Source organism: Hypanus sabinus, chromosome 22 (genome assembly GCF_030144855.1).
Source record: "Hypanus sabinus isolate sHypSab1 chromosome 22, sHypSab1.hap1, whole genome shotgun sequence".
NCBI lineage: Eukaryota > Metazoa > Chordata > Chondrichthyes > Myliobatiformes > Dasyatidae > Hypanus > Hypanus sabinus.
Window position 1 is genome coordinate 67,810,434 of NC_082727.1, and position 17,481 is coordinate 67,827,914.

At 43.5% G+C, this 17,481-nt stretch overlaps 1 protein-coding gene across 1 annotated transcript; it reads left to right on the forward strand.

Moving 5' to 3' along the window:
- The first annotated feature begins 12,519 nt into the window (after window positions 1–12,519).
- Window positions 12,520–13,982, forward strand: LOC132379798 (nanos homolog 1-like). The gene has a single exon (XM_059948082.1). The coding sequence runs from the start codon at window positions 13,009–13,011 to the stop codon at window positions 13,744–13,746; it is 738 nt and encodes a 245-aa protein (XP_059804065.1). The 5' UTR covers window positions 12,520–13,008; the 3' UTR covers window positions 13,747–13,982.
- Window positions 13,983–17,481: the final 3,499 nt, after the last annotated feature.

The window sequence follows — 17,481 nt, forward strand, 5'->3', positions numbered from 1 at the left end:
CCGGGCCTGGAATCTGTGGCTGGAATCACGGAAAACTGCTTTTAACTAACATTGGGGAGGAGGAGCCCGCACCCGATTCAACGGATGCTTCATAAAGACCCGGCAAGTTTTTCCTTTTCTCACCAATCTCTCTCTCTCTCTGTCGCAACACGTGAAACCCAGCGATTCCCAAAAGGCTGAAGCCTGCAGACTTCTGAGTGACTTTTATATTTCCAACGGACAATATATTATCCCCTAGACAACAGTAGAGCTCATTTCTTAATGATAATTATTACTATACCCGCGCCTTAGATTGAGTATTGACGACGTGCATTATCTGAATGTTTGTATTAACCTTACTTTTGTGCCCCTTTATAAATAAAAACTTCTGAAAATAGTGACATCAGACTTCAACGGGCCTCTCTATCTTTGCTGGTAAGTTATCCAGTTACGGGATACGTAACAACTTGGGTTTCTCGTCTCGAGATTTGTAACCAAATTTGTCCAAAACTTGAATCTGGTTACGCGGGTAGCCAGACGGGAAACCAGCAAAGATGGACATGGGTGAATTTATGAAAAACCCCACTGTGGGGGCACTAGAGGCGGCCACCAAATCAGACTTGTTAAATTTGGCGAAGGGGTTGAACCTCGCAGAAGTGAGGTCGTCCATGAAAAAGCGGGAGGTGCGAAGGGCCATAACTCAGTATTACATTGGGAAGAAGGTGTTTGAAGCTGAGGTATTGGAAGATATCCCTGAAAAGGTACCATCAAGTGGGACGGTTCAGTTAGAGGTGGAGAAATTAAGGTTGGAACATGAAATTAAGTTAAAAGAGCTGGAAGCAGCTGAGAGAGAGAAAGAAAGGGCTGAGAGAGAGAAAGAAAGAGCTGAGAGAGAGAAAGAAAGGGCTGAGAGAGAAAGGGAGCAGGCGTTCCACCTAAAGGAGCTAGAGGCGACACGGGACCATGAGCTCCAACTAAAGGGGTTAGTGGTGAAAAAGGAGCAGGACCAAGCTGAGAGGCAAAGACAGCATGAAATTCAGCTAAAGGAGCTGGAAGCAGTCGAGAAAGAGAAACAGAGGAAAAATGACTGGGGGATGGAGAAGATAAGGAACGAGCGAAGAGATCAAGGGTTAGACCGAGCAGAGCGGTTTAATGTTAGTAGGGAGTTGAGATTGGTACCCCCGTTCGAGGAGACAGATGTTGATAGTTATTTGTTGCTTTTTGAAAAGGTGGCAGTAAATCAGAAGTGGCCAAAAGAGCAGTGGGTGGCGTTGTTACAAAGTGTGTTAAAGGGGAAGGCCCAACGAGCATATGCGGCGTTGTCCCTGGAGGAGGGAGAAGCAAAGAATTATGTTGAAGTAAAGGAGGCCATTCTCCGGACTTACGAATTGGTACCTGAGGCCTATAGACAAAAGTTTAGAAATTTAAGGAAAGGGTGGAATCAAACGTATACCGAGCTAGCCCATGAGAAGGGGGTGCTCTTGGACTGTTGGTGCACCGCGGAAAGGGTGGACGAGGATTATGGGCATCTCAGGGAGTTACTTTTGATTGAGGAATTTAAAGGTTGTGTTCCGGAGGAGATCCAGATGTATTTGAACGAGAGGCCGACTAGGTCCGTCTCAGAATTTGCTAGGTTCGCAGATGAATATGCCCTAACTCACAAGACAAAGTTTTCCTCGAATAAAAGTTTCCAGAGAGACTGTGGGAACGAACGAGGCAGAGATCCCGCCGGGAGCTAGTGGTAAGGTTGAGGGGGAAAGGCAAGACAGCCAGAGATTTCCGGGCTTGACCTGTTTTAATTGTGGAAGGGGAGGGCATATTGCATCTCGGTGCTTTGCTCCGAGAAAGGAGCCAGAAAAAGGGAAAGCAGCAGTCCCAATCGGGCGTGCAGTGCTAGTCAGAGAATCGGCAAGAGGGTGCCGGGTAAGCAGAGTGCGCGAGGGGTCTGAGATTTATCTGTCACATGGCACCGTGTCTTTGAGGGAGGGGGACCCACCAATTCCCGTATAGATTTGGAGAGACACGGGGGCGGAGCTATCATTGATTAGCCGAAAAGTGTTAAAATTCGGACCTCCGACGGGAGAGGTAGCCCTGAGAGGCATAGGAAAATGGACCGGAGTGGTGCCTTTGCATCGGGTCCTTCTAGACTGTGAGTTGGTGTCGGGACCAGTGGAGCTGGGGGTCCTGCCGGAGTTGCCGGGGGAAGGCATGGACGTCTTTCTGGGGAACGACCTAGCGGGTGGGAAGATGTGGGGTGCAGCCGTGAAGCTGACCCCCCAGCCTGCGAGGGTTGAGACCACTCCCTCAGATCCTAAGATCTATACCGCATGCGCGGTCACTCGCAGCCTGTCGAGAGCGGCAGCTGAGAACAGGAGCAGATTAAAATTGGCCAGTTTTGATTTGGCCGAGACGTCTTTGCCGACCCTGTGCCACGAGGGTTTAAGGGGTGGAAAGACGAATAATAGTATAGTGAAAAGGGGTAAGGGAGAGGAGTTAGATCTGCCCTTAGCGAAGAAAAAGGTCCTAGAGGTAGGAAATAAAGATGAGAAACAGATAAAGCTGTTAAAAGGTCCAGAGTTAGACATGGATGATCTGCCTGGTTTGGCAGAATTGTTTGAAGAAGTTGAGAGTTCTAAAGGTGTTCCCTATAATGTGAGGGCAATCCTAGATGGAAAGGGTACCCTTGCCTCGAAGGAGTCTGCTGAAAAGGCCGAGGAGGTTGTTTCAGCTCGCAGGATTGCGCCTTCCCCGGGTGGGAGCTGCCCAGAGAGTAACTGGGAGGATCGGGGGAAGTTAGTATTTGAAAAAGGTACGGGTGTTGAAAGCCTGGAAGAGGCCAATGTCCCGTTTGAGTGTGTCTAAGATGGGGATGCACGTGGTGCTGAACCTGGTAACGGAGCTCAGAAGAAGTCTGAGGTATTTGATTCAGTGGAACGGGGCGACCGTCCTTGTGGGTCAGATAGACTTGGTTCAGTGGAAAAAGGGTTAACCTTGGTAACCGTGGGAAGTGTGAGTTCCCCGGTGTTTGTACTCGAAGGTGGGTTCAAAGTTAATGCCGAATTTAAGAATGGGGGGGATGAGGATTATTATTGAAGGAAACAGAAAGTCTGTAGTTCCCAAATCGAAGGACGAAATCTTAAACCTGGCAGATCGCTCACAGAGTGAGCCGGGGAATAGCGGGGCCCCCCAACTCTATTGTTATGCCAGGATGGGGTGTGAAGAGGCCGCATTCGAAATGCTACTTGAAGTAAGAGTTCGAATTAAAAATCTATAGCCTGAAGGGTACTGACAAAAGGGCTAGCCACCTGGGTAAGATTAAAGAATTGGGGGGGAATGGTCTAAATTTGGGGCATGGTGTTGATAAAATAACCCCGATGAACAAGGCAGGCGGGAGTTCACCACGCCAAATTACTCAAGTTCCCCACGGGGGGACTCGCCGGAAAAGAGGCGACGGTTAATGGGAATGCCATTTTTAAACAGCAAAGCAGGATGAACGGGCTTGCGCAAAAGCCTGTGAATAATAAAGACAGCCCCTTTGGAGACCTGCCGGTTAGGTAAAACGACCGAAACGATTAGTATTCGCATAAACTTTTGTAGATGCACCTAAGCTAAGATCACACCTCCTTAGTTTTGTTGCTGAAAAAAAATGGTGGTTATTGAATTGAAGTCTGATGCTACAAGACTTTAGTACGGTACGCGATGTTAAGATATTAAAGAAAGGGACACTGTAATCGTTAACTGTTTAGATACTGACTTGAATGTATAACGGTAGTACTCTGTGAAAAGAAAAGCTTGTGTATTGTGTTAGATTCAAAAAAATCCTGTAAGACTGTGTACCACTCCGTTTTAACCGCTGGTGAAAACGTTTTTTTTAGAGGGGAGGTGTTATGATCCCAGCCCCCTCCTTTTTGAGAATCGCAAGAGCACTAGTTGAGGGGGGGTCAGTAGACACAGGAAGTGGGAGAGAGAGAGACGTGCAGAGTACTGCCTTCCGGCGGGATGCAAAATAAGGCGACATTGACTATTGTCTCATGGAGACCACGTGTAAAGCCCTCGGGCAAAGTGGGCTGGTTGAGAGAGAGATTGCATCATCCCAACCTGATTGACACCTGCGACCCTGTGAGGAAGTATAAAGGAGGGTCTGGGGGGGAGGGAAGCCCCTTCAGACGCACCAAGAAGACACGAGAGTGATCCCGCCGTGGCGGGAAGCCATTTTGAAGGAAGCCACGTGCGTTAGATTCCGGGCCTGGAATCTGTGGCTGGAATCACGGAAAACCGCTTTTAACTAACATTGGGGAGGAGGAGCCCGCACCCCTGATTCAACGGATGCTTCATAGAGACCCGGCAAGTTTTTCCTTTTCTCACCAATCTCTCTCTCTCTGTCACAACACATGAAACCCAGCGATTCCCAAAAGACTGAAGCCTGCAGACTTCTGAGTGACTTTTATATTTCCAACGGACAATCTATTATCCCCTAGACAACAGTAGAGCTCATTTCTTAATGATGATTATTACTATACCCGCGCTTTAGATTGAGTATTGAGGACGTGCATAATCTGAATGTTTGTATTAACCTTACTTTTGTGCCCCTTTATAAATAAAAACTTTTGAAAATAGTGACATCAGACTTCAACGGACCTCTCTATCTTTGCTGGTAAGTGATCCAGTTCCGGGATACGCAACATAAGACACAACCTGCCTTTGACAAAGCCATGCTGACTATTCCTAATCCTATTATGCCTCTCCAAATGTTCATAAATCCTGCATCTCAGGAACTTCTCCAACAATTTAACAACCACTGAAGTAAGACTCACTGGTCTATAATTTCCTGGGCTATCTCTACTCCCTTTCTTGAATAAGGAAACAACATCTGCAACTCGCCAATCCTCCAGAACCTCTCCCATCCCCATTAATGATGAAGCGATCATTGCCAGAGGCTCAGCAATCTCCTCCCTCGCCTGTACATCTCATCTGTCCCAGAGATTTATTCTACTTGATGCTTTCGAAAAGCTCCAGCACATTCTCCTTCTTAATGTCTATATGCTCAAGCTTTTCAATCTACTAGAAGTCATCCCTACAATCACCAAGGTCCTTTTCCGTAGTGAATACTAAAGTAAAGTATTCACTAAGTATCTCTGCCATCTCCTCTGGTTCCATACACACTTTCCTACTGTCACACTGGATTAGTCCTATTCTCTCATGTCTTATCCTCTAGTTCTTCACATACTTGCAGAATGCGTTGGGATTTTTTTAATCCAGCTCACCAAGGCCTTCTCAAGGCCCCTTCTGGCCCTCCTAATTTCATTTTTAAACTCCTTCCTGATAGCCTTATGATCTTCTAGATCTCTATCTTTATCTAGTTTTTTGAACCTTTCATAAGCTTTTCTTTTCTTCTTGACTAGATTTTCAACAGCCTTTGTTCACCACAGTTCCTGTATCCTACCATACTCTGTGGGTGCTAGCCCGCTAGTCCTGAAGCGGGCTAGCACTCACAGTGTCTACACCCTCCTACAGAAAGCCCAAGCAAGATGGGCTGGCCATGTCGTCAGGATGTCTGACAGTCGACTACCAAAACAGCTGCTGTATGGAGAGCTGAGCCAGGGCAAGCGCTCAGTTGGAGGGCAGAAGAAACGTTTCAAAGACTGCCTCAAAGTGTCCCTCAAAGACCTCAACATCAATCCCAATAGCTGGGAATCGCTTGCTCTGGACCGCCCAACCCGGTGGAGCAGGACCACTAAAGGAGCATATGCAGCAGAAATCAGACACACCGCAGAGGCTCAGAGGAAATGCGCCATGCGCAAGGCTCGAGCTACCTCCACTTCCACTGCAGCACATACCCTCATGAGTCCCACATGTGGGCGAGCTTTCATGGCCCGGATTGGCCTCACCTCCAGACCCACAGTCACAAACCCTCCAACTGACAGAAGCCGTGGTCATCTTCGACTCCAAAGGACGAACAACAACAACACAACAACATCCTACCATCCTTTCCCTGTCACTTTGGAACGTACCTATGCAGAACGTCACGCAAATTTCCCCTGAACATTTGCCACATTTCTGCTCTATATAGTCTAGGCATCGATTAGTCTCGTGAGACCATAGATTTGCACCTTGGAAGGTTTCCAGGTCACAGGCCTGGGCAGGGTTGTATGGGAGACCGGCAGTTTCCCCAGCTGCAAGCCTTCCCCTCTCCACGCCACCGATGTTGTCCAACAAACACAAACACAAACTCAGCTGAGGCTCGAACCAGTGACCTTCAGATTACTAGTCTGATGCCTTATCCACTAGGCCACGTGCCAACATTTCTGCTGTACATTTCCCTGAGAACATCCGTTCCCAATTTATGCTTATAAGTTCCTGCCTGATAACCTCATAATTCCCCTTATTACCAATTAAACATTTTCCTAACTTGTCTGTTCCTATCCCTCTCCAATGCTATGGTAAAGGAGATAGAATTGTGATCACTATCTCCAAAAATGCTCTCCCACTGAGAGACCTGACACCTGACCAGGTTCACTTTCCAATACCAGATCAAGTACAGCCTCTCCTCTCGTAGGCTTATCTTCCTGAACACCCCTTACAAACTCCACCCCATCTAAACCCCTTTCTCTAGGGAGATGCCAATCAATATTTGGGAAATTAAGATCTCCCACTACTACAACCCTGTTATTATTATACCTTTGCAGAATCTGTCTCCCTATCTGCTCCTCGATGTCCCTGTTACTATTGGATGACCTGTAAAAAACACTCCATAAAGTTATTGATCCCTTCCTGTTTCTAACTTCCACCCACAGAGACTCAGCAGACAATCCCTCCACAACTTCCTTCTTTTCTGCAGCCGTGACACTATCTCTGATCAGCGGTGCCATGACCCCACCTCTTTTGCCTCCCTCCCTGTCCTTTCTGAAACATCTATAGCCTGGCACTCTAAGTAATCATTCCTGCCCCTGAACTATCCAAGTCTCTACAATGGCCACAATATCATAGCTCCAAGTACTGATCCACTCTCTAAGCTCATCCACTTTGTTCATGATGCTTCATGCATTAAAATAGACACATCTCAAACCATCACCCTGAGCATATCCCTTCACTGCTGGGTGGCAGTGTGAAATATGAGGAGGATGTTAGGAGAATGCAGGGTGACTTGGACAGGTTGGGTGAGTGGGCAGATGCATGGCAGATGCAGTTTAATATGGATAAATATGAGGTGGCAAGAACAGGAAGGCAGATTACTATCTGAATGGTGTCAAAGTAGGAAAAGGGGAAGTACAACGAGATCTAGGTGTCCTTGTTCATCAGTCACTGAAAGTAAGCATGCAGGTACAGCAGGCAGTGAAGAAAGCTAATGGTATGTTGGCCTTCATAACAAGGGGAGTTGAGTATAGGAGCAAAGAGGTCCTTCTGCAGTTGTACAGGGCCCTGGTGAGACCACACCTGGAGTATTGTGTTCAGTTTTGGTCTCCAAATCTGAGGAAGGACATTCTTGCTATTGAGGGAGTGCAGCGTAGGTTCACAAGGTTGATTCCCGGAATGGCGGGACTGTCATATGTTGAAAGATTGGAGCGAATGAGCTTGTACACACTGGAATTTAGAAAGATGAGAGGGGATCTGATTGAAACATATAAGATTATTAAGGGATTGGACACGCTAGAGGCAGGAAACATGTTCCCGATGTTGGGGGTGTCCAGAACCAGAACCACAGTTTAAGAATAAGGGGTAGGCCATTTAGAACGGAGTTCAGGAAAACCTTTTTCACCCAGAGAGTTGTGGATCTGTGGAATGCTCTGCCCCAGAAGGCAGTGGAGGCCAATTCTCTGGATGCTTTCAAGAAAGAGTTAGATAGAGCTCTTAAAGATAGGGAGAAGGCAGGAGGAACGGGGTACTGATTGTGGATGATCAGATTGAATAGCAGTGCTGGCTCGAAGGGCTAAATGGCCTACTCCTGCACCTATTGTCTATTGTCTATCACCTGCCTGTCCTCCCTCTCACACTGTCTCCAAGCTTTCTCTATTTGTGAGCCAACAGCCCCTTCCTCCCTCTCTTCAGTTTGGTTCCCACCCCCCCCAGCAATTCTAGTTAAAACTCTCCCCAATAGCCTTAGCAAACCTCCCTGCCAGGATATTGGCCCCCTGGGATTCAAGTGCAATCCATCCTTTTTGTACAGGTCACGCCTGCCCTAAGAGAGGTCCCAGTTATCCAAAAACCCGAATCCCTGCCCCCTGTTCCAATACCTCAGCCACGCACTTATCCTCCACCTCACTCTATTCTTATACTCATTGCCACATGGCATAGTCAGTAATCCCAAAATTACTAACTTTGAGGTCCTGCTTCTCAACTTCCTTCCTAACTGTCTGTAGTCTGTTTTCAGGACCTCCTCCCTTTTTTTGCCTATGTCATTGGTACCAATATGTACCACAACCTCTGGCTGTCCACCTTCCCACTTCAGGATATTGTGAACGTGAGCAGAAACATCCTGGACCTGGATAATTTTTGTTGAATTATACCTTTCTGTTCCTATACATAGAAGTTATTTTTAAAGGTACAGTATATAAAGATAAAAGTGTATGAAAACATCTAAAATTGTATGATTCATTCATCTTTCAAATGGCTAATGTAAATCTAGAGCAGCATCTAAAGATAAAGATTAGTTTTATTTCTCACATGTACATCAAAACATACAAGAAAATACATCGTTTGTGTCATCAACCAACACAGTCCAAGATCTATGTTCTTCAGAAGGGTTGGATTAATCTAAAAGTAGGTTAAAAGGTCAGCACAACAACATGGGCCTATGGGCCTGTACAGTGCTCTAATGTTCTATGTTCTATATGCTAGGGACAGTCCGTAAGTGCCAACATGGCATGCCCACAAAATACTAACTCTAACCCGTATGTCTTTGGCATGTGAGAGGAAACTGGAGCACCTGGGGGAAACAGGGAGAATTACAAACTCCTACAGACAGCAGTAGGAATTGATCCTCAATCTTACAGATGGCACTGTAATGCATTAAGCTGATTTATTTACTGTTTTTACCATTAACCAGACAAATCTTTCACGCAGAGTTGTGATTATAAGGAATAGACAGCCAGAGAAAGCGGTAGAGGTTGATACAATTGTAATATTTATTTGTACCTGTACTAGGACAGGAAAGGGGTCCACCAGGTTCAGGAACAGTTATTACCCCTCAACCATCAAGCACCTGAATGAGTGGAGATAAATTCATTCCATTTCATTCACTCCATCAGTGAATTGTTCCTACATCCTATGGACTCGTTTTCAAGGGCTCATGTTCTTGATATTTATTGCTTATTTATTTATTACTATTATTTCTATTTTTTTTCTTATTATATTTGTACAGTTTGTTGTCTTTGCACGTTGGTTGTTTTTCTGTCCTTTTGGGTGCATTTTTCAATGATTCTACTCTGTTTCTTGGATTTACAGAGTCTGTCCATAGAAAAAAACAGTGACGTACATTCAGTTTGATAATAAATTTATTTTGAACTTGAAGTTTAAGAATAAGATCTATGATTAGCTCTAATTGTCACATGTACATTAAAACATAGTGAAATATGTCATCGGCATGAAATCAAATCAGTGAGGATTGTGCTGAGCAGCCCACAACTGTTGCCATTCTTCCAGCATCAACATAGCATGTCCACAACTCATCCTAACTGAATGCCTTTGGAATGTGGGAGGAAACCAGATTACCCAGAGGAAACCCAGTAGTCATAGGGAGAACAGACAAACTTCTTAGGCAGCAGTGTGAATTGATCCCTGATCTGTAAAGCAATGTACAAACTGCTACATTACCATGCTGCTCTTTGCTTTCTGAGCTTGATCACAATTGGTGTCCCACTGGTGAAGGTTAAACACTTGGGTATAGACAGAGACAGGTATGTGTCATTGTTAGCAACAGAAAATGGGTATAGTTGCTGGTATTTATTTACTGGTACTAATTCAACATTTGAGGTGATAAAATATATACTAAGGTGTAAGAAGGTTGCTGAGACCTTTCGCTCTCTGGAAAAATTATCCCAAATTCTTTGTAGGAACTACCAAAACCATGAGCTTGCTCACATTTTGATCTGAATACATACTAGAATTTACTTAAGTTGACAACAATTCATGGGTTATTTTTCTTTGTTGGCTAACTTTTCAAGTAGGTTTTGTATTTTGACAAAATCTTTATTAACCTTTAAGTGCCAATCCCAGCAGTGTTCCCAAATGGAAAGACAGTGTACTTTGGTGTAGTTGGCTATAGGTGTTATGTAACCAGGAGTTAATTTGAAGTTGTTTCTGGAGCATTGTTGTTTCGTGTACTGTTTTACTGTTTCATCCCCTCCATTATTGATCAGAGTGCCAACAACATCTCCCAAGCTATTTCTATTGGATCTGTATTTCTGAAAGCAAACAATGATGAGGCTTTCTGTGAAATGGTTGGTGTTACTTTAGGTTGTTTATTGTGCTTCTAACACAATTAAATCCTCACTTTTTTATTTATTGTAAATTATAATTTTTTTATACCTTGCACTGTACTGCTCCACAAAACAATAAACTTCATGACATGTGTCAGTGACAATAAGCCCTATTCTGATTATATTAGACTTTTGAGTTTATTTCCTAAAAAACATTTATTCTAACAAAATGTTCAATATTATCTGCAAGTGCTGTATTACAAAAACAACGTAGTAATGGTAATCTAAGGACAGTTATTATGAACATTGTTTCAGTTTAATGAGTTATCTGGTTATGGCTATTCATAATTGGTTATAATGGAGAGGAATGAACAGTTAATGTGTCAGGTCAAAGCTCTTCATCAAATACCTGGGGTGCCATCATAGCATATTGGTTAGCAGAACAGTATTACAGCTTGGGGCATGCCAGAGTTTGGAGTTTAATTCCAGAGCTGTTCTGTAGAGTCTCTGTATGTTCTCCCCATGGAATATGTGGATTTTCTCTGGGTCCTCCAGTTCCCTCCCACAGTTCAAAGAGCTACGGGGTAGGTTAATTAGTCATTGTAACTTGCAGTTAATCAGATTTTTCGCAGGATTGCCAGGGCCAGAAGGGCCTACTCTGCACTGTATCACAAAATAAAAATAAAAATCAGGACTGGAAAGGAAGTGGGATGATTCCAGAAAAAGAAGTTGGGGAGAGGAAGGAGTACAAGAGGTGAAGGGGAAGGTGGGTGGGTGGTTTGGGGGAGATAAAGCTATTTCAGTAGTTCCCACTTTCCCCATAATCTTTCAAGACAAATTCATTCAACTATTTTACTGATTCATATTTAATGCTAGCTCAATCATGAGAAATGTGCTAATAATAATTTCTGTAAACTAACATAAATTATTTTCTTAAAGAATCTAACACCAACCCAATTCTTCTGTGAGTTATCTAAATTAAAAAGCAATATTATTGTTAGTGCATGTTGTTTAATCAGTTAATTAGTTAGAGATACAGTGTGGAATAGCCCTTCAAGCCACACTGCCCAAGCAACCCTTGATTAAACCCTAGCCTAATCACTGGACAATTTACAATGACCAATTGACCTACCAACTGGTACACCTTGGGACTGTGGGAGGAAACCAGATCACCCAGAGAAAACCCACACACTCCATGTGCAGGACATACAGACTCCTTACAAATGCCATTAGGATTGAACTCCTAATTCCAATGCCCTGAGGTAAATGCTAAATGTGTTACAGTGACTTCCCACAGTATTTATATTAGGATTTCTCAGCTTAATTTACTCTACCCCTCAAATAACAAAAGGCTCACCCACTCTAGAATAAATTTATTATAAGACTATGTACATGTTATCGTTTACTACCCTGAGTTTCACTTTCTTGCGAGCATTCACTGTAGAAGAAATACAAAAGAATCAATGAAAACCTACACTGGAAGACTTACAATCAATGTGCAAATACAAAAAGTAACAAATAAAATCATAAATAAATATTTAATTTGGATAATATGGCTTGTAGAGTCTATAGTTCGATCAGTTCAGTATTAGGTGAGGTTTTCCAGGCTGGTTCAATAGCCTGATGGTTGAAGGATAATAACTGTTCTTGGACCTAGTGGTGTGCAACCTAAGGCTCCTATGCCACATTCCTGTTGGCAGTAGCGAGAAAAGAAAAGAAAACAAATGAAAAGGGCAATTATCCCTTCAAAACACAGCGAATATTGGAAATCGGATACAGAAATACTCTGCACATCAGGCACCATGTGTAGAGAGGGAAGCAGAGTGAATGTTTAAGATCGTTCTCTATCTGCACAGATGCAATAGAATGACAAAACAATTTTTTATATAAAATTTTTCCTATTTTAACAGGCTCTGCTCCCAGCTACTTTATATTGGAATTTGATCAAAGACAATTTTAAACCAAATGACATCTTTGATTTCTGAAACTTTTGGTAATATCTCAAATGAAACATCTTGCCTCTCCTCACAGTTTTGCATAAAACCCTCTGGTTAAGCTAACCTGTTTTCGATTGACTTCACGTTTAACATGGAAGCACAAGAGGAACGGATGACAGTGACCGATAAGCCTCTTCTGCCTCTGTTGCTGACCCTCGCGTTCGCCATTCAAAAATGGCCAGTATGCCTGGTGACTGACGACGTAACCAACCAACAAGAACCGCACTGTCAGGGTTAGCCCGATTATTGTCCAATCAGCGGCAGCAGTAGGCGGACCCCAAGCAGCTCAGTTGCTATTTCTAAAGAGATAATCGGCTGTTTGGGGATCAGAAGAGAAATGGCGGTGGGGACTTTGTGTGAAATTTGCAGGATTTAAAGGGTGTTTGCAGAGTGTCGGTGGCTTTGAGGGCGCTTGGCTGATAAGTTTTCTGTGGAGGAGGTGTGTGGCTATTTGAACTGCAGTGCCTGCGTTGTATTTATGAGTGAGGAGACTCGGAAAAACTACACCGTTCAAAAGAGGCATCGTCGAGAATTTCTGTAACGGGAAGGGGGTGGAGGGGTGGGGAGAGGGAGGGGGTGGGGGGGAAGGAAAACACAGGATTCTTTGTAAATGAGAAATGGAAAGTTTTGGATCATTGGACAACCGGTTGGATAATCATACCAGCCCGGTGGATTATTTGCACCAGAGGTTCGCCAATAGTTGCGAGAACACTTTCAACTCGTGGAATGATTATTTGGGTCTGACCACACTGGTGAGCAAAGCTGTCAACCAGGCGGGCAAGAGTGGGCTGCATCCGGGCAGCGAGCTTGGTCTGCAGACCAGGTCTCCCTACCTCGCCCGCTCCCTAGAGCTGAGTCACCTGCCCCTGTGCTCTCATCACGGCGCTCTGCTGGACTCCGACTTGGAGGAGAGGTTCGCTGAGTTCAGCCCCTTCTCCACGAGTTCGAGCCCCCTATTTGCTTACTCCGGGGCAGGCGAGGAGCAGCGGCATCAGCAGCAGAGGCATCAGCAGCGACTGGACCGAGTGGACGTGATCATGATGGACGAAAAGCATCTCCCTCACCACCAACAGCAGCCAACTACTCACCACCAGCGAGGCGCCCGAGCTAAGCCAGACCTGCAAATCTGCGTGTTCTGCAGGAACAACAACGAGTCTGTTACCCTCTATACCACCCACGTCCTGAAGAGTCCCGATGGAAGAGTGTTGTGCCCCATCCTGAGGAGGTACACTTGCCCCCTGTGTGGTGCTAACGGGGACAACGCACACACCATCAAATATTGCCCCCTCTCCAAGCTACAACCTTCTATCCCGAAACTGAAGACCAGAAACTGCGTTAGCAAGAGGGTCCGTTAATAAGGACAGCGTGAGTCGAATTAAGTTCATGCCCTGAGCAACCTTCGTAGACTAATATTTGGACTTTTATTGAGAGTATTTTGAGTACGGGAAAATGTTTTATAGTGGCTGAATGTACACTGTCTAAATTTGTTTACAATCTACTATTTCTGGCGGAATATCAAGTCCAGAAACCTACCTCAGTTATATAAATATATAGTTTATGGAAATGAGAATGCCACAATCATTTTTTTTAATTCCGCTATGTGCATTTCGCTTTCAGAAAATGTGAGGTAACTTAACCAGTGATATATTGTAGATGTATTTTGATTTAATTAGGTAGGAAATGTTGCATTCGAAAGTGAAATGTAAAACTGTTCTAAGGACTACTAATTAGTAACTGTTAACAGTATGGGAAGCCAATAAATTTTCATGTTTTAGCAGCTCTTTTGTCTGTTTTGTTTGCGATGAACCTTCAAGTTGGTTAGAAACCAATTGTGCTTTCGACTGTCCTCGGGCGCCGCCTGCCTGTGGACAACAGTCGAGTCACAGACTTTACATTCAGTAGGTTAAGAACGATTATAAACCCCCACCCCGGCCTCATCCGCAATGTGACCTATCCTTGGTGGCTTCTCACTCGGAATTAAAACCGGGCCACTGCAAGTTAATCTGGTTAGCCATGCTCGAATATTGATTGCATCCTACCGCTAGTATCATAGCAAAGACCAACGGATGTTTTAAGTGAGTCCTGACGAAGGGTCTCGGCCCGAAAAATCGACAGCGCTTCTCCCTATAGATGCTGCTTGGCCTACTGTGTTCCACCAGCATTTTGTGTGTGTTGTTGTTTGAACTTCCAGCATCTGCAGATTTCCTCGTGGATGTTTTAACTGCCTTATTACCTAATTAAACTAGGACTAATGTGGGCAGTTGACCTTGCGTTTGGTTTTCCTATCCAAAGTTTCAGGTGAATAATTATGTTCGATCAACTGAAGATCCGTGCTTTAGTACTAGCTGCTTTCTCTGGGAGAAAGCAATGGTCTGTATTGATGGTTGGGAAAAGGGAGATCAGAAAGTTTGGATATTTTGAATCGCTTGTGTTTTCCAATTTACATGGACTGACCTGAACTGGGAAATTCTAAAAACGTATGGATATGAAAAAAAATGTCCTATTTCTAAAGTGGGATTAAATGTGCAAATTGGTAGAACTGGGGGTTTTGACTAATACAACAGTGATATAAAGTCAAATCTAAATTGCTTTTTTTTAAAAAGCTGGGCAAACAGCTTCTGTGGCAAAGAATATACCATCGCTTTAGTTAACATCCAAACTAGTGTGTAATCTGCAAGATGCAACAAGTAACACAATTTCAGGGCACATAACATTTCACTTGGTATAACATGTATTCCAGCATTTTGTTGCTTTCAGTACGTTATTAAAACAATATTAACTTTGAGGCCATCCTTCTGATAAGTATGGTAGCTGAAGACTTGAGGGTGTGACCAGAAAATTAATTGTTGCAATAGTGGGGAGATGCATTAACATCCAGTTTAATGGTTGAAAGGTAAATTTAAGACTACTTTAAATTTTCTGATAAATTCATTTTTGACTTTCAAATCAAGTGATAAACTTAAAGGATTAGCTGTTGATTTGTGAGACTAACTAGATTGGGATGTATAATATTTCTCATCTGTAATGTTTGCAGATGTAGATGTTTGGAATAATGCCACTATTATCATGAGCCAAGGAAGAGCATCATATTTAGCAAGTATTGTGCAACTTTAATCTCCTTTGATATCATCTTTGTCCAATAATGGTATATTTTTGTTCCTGACTGGAGCCCCATTGCCACAACTTGATAATACATCACTCTGCTAATTATCAGGAGTTAAAGTGAGGTTCTATTTGCCTGGTCATAGGATGATACAGTAATACAATTGTGGATGGTTATTCCTGGGAATATTTACTGTGCATCACTATTGAACAATTAATTTATCAAACATTTATTTAACTGTGGTTTGAGAAACTTTGCCTGGAAAATTAACTGCCAATATTTTCTATGTACATGCCCATGTACTGGCAATTAAATAGCCATGAACATTTTGAAGTACCTTGATGACACAAAAGGTAACATCAGCTTTTCCTCCTTCAAAAGTAGTAAGATATTTGAATACGGTTAGATGACCTCAGACCAAAAACATACGATTCCTTGCAAGACACTGCACGACTGTATGCCTGTTTAGCTAATGAATGTTGTGCCATACAAGTTAAAACAATTCAAATTTTGGTACACAAAAGTTGATAAGTATAGTTAGGGTAAATGCAAATGGGCTTTTTCCACTGAGATTTAATGGGACTACAACCAGAGATCATGGCTTTAAGGTGAAAAGTTTGAGGAAAACATGAGGAAACTTCTTCACTGAGACAGTCATAAACTGCCAGCATGTAGTCAAATGGGCTGAATGGCCTAATTCTGCTCCTATGTCTTTAGCTCTTGTATGAGCTTGATTTCAACGTTTAAGAGAAGTTTGGATATGCACAGATAGTAAGGATATGGAGTGCTATGATCCAAGTACAGATCTTTGGGAGGAGGCAGTTTAAATCGTTTCAGCATAGACTAGATGGACCAGAGGACCTATTTCTGTGCTGTATTTCTCTACCTCTGTTATGACATTCTATGGAAACATGTCAAAGTGGTCGGTTTAATTGTAGAGATTCTACAGGTTTAGGGAGGTTTTTTGGGCAAAAACAGCAAATTGGAGGAAAATTAATCTCCACAAAATTGCATGAAAGCACTAGCCAGATGAACAGATGAGTACCAGCTTTCTATTGCAGAACTCTATCGAGGAATGAAACAAATATTAAATTCAAAGGATTGTTCCTTTTTTGCCAGCAGGGGTACAATGGGTCATGGCTGCTCCTCCTCTACATTATTCTTTGATACAGAGAGAAAATTTGATACTCATGCTTTGACCTGTTATGTGCCAGAGTATAAACTTAAGTGAATGTATTTGTATTCTCTCAAGGTGTTTCCTCACTCAGAATCTGATATTTATATTCATCCAAAAAGATGACAAACTCAATGCTGATGTGTTATATGCAGCTGTATAAGTCACTGTTCAGCATTAAACAATTAGAGGTGAGCAACAGCAGAATAATGGTTCTTTATCTAATAAATCCAAACAGCAAAAACATGTAGCAATGTATATCCAAGTATCTGAGCAGTAAATCCGACATTAGGGTTGGGGTTCTGAGGAGTCAAAGCATTCTAGGCAGCTGACAGCTGGACACTGCATAGCAACCACATGCCTTTTTTGAGTTGGGGATAGTCCTCTGGATTGTTAATGCTTAAGTCAGAGGTCGGCAACCTGCGGCTCCAGAGCCACATGCGGCTCTTTGATCTCTGTGATGCGGCTCCCCGTGGTTTGTTAGCTTTTGAAATGTAATTCGAAATTTGAAGATTATGGTGATCTTGTACTTTGCGGAGACACCGTTTCCTGGCACATCCGAACAATTAGCCACCGTTCCGACTAAGGGAGATAGCCTACGGGAGTTTGTGAGTACGTGTCTTTTGGAGCATCCGCGCCCATGGGGACGGGTTGAGGGAGGCTTTAAAGCAAGGCTGTTTAGTTCGAATAAAGTTACCTTTGACTGCAGTCTTTATTTTAGCGCTGCGTGTAGCGCTACACCGCTACAACGTGTTTTTTATCGCTATTAATATACATCACAACTGCCAATGCCTGACACCCGCCAGTGCGCGC

Bases quoted from the DNA above. Each gene is read 5' to 3' on its own strand.
- LOC132379798 (XM_059948082.1), top strand. From the start codon at position 13,009: ATGGAAAGTTTTGGATCATTGGACAACCGGTTGGATAATCATACCAGC.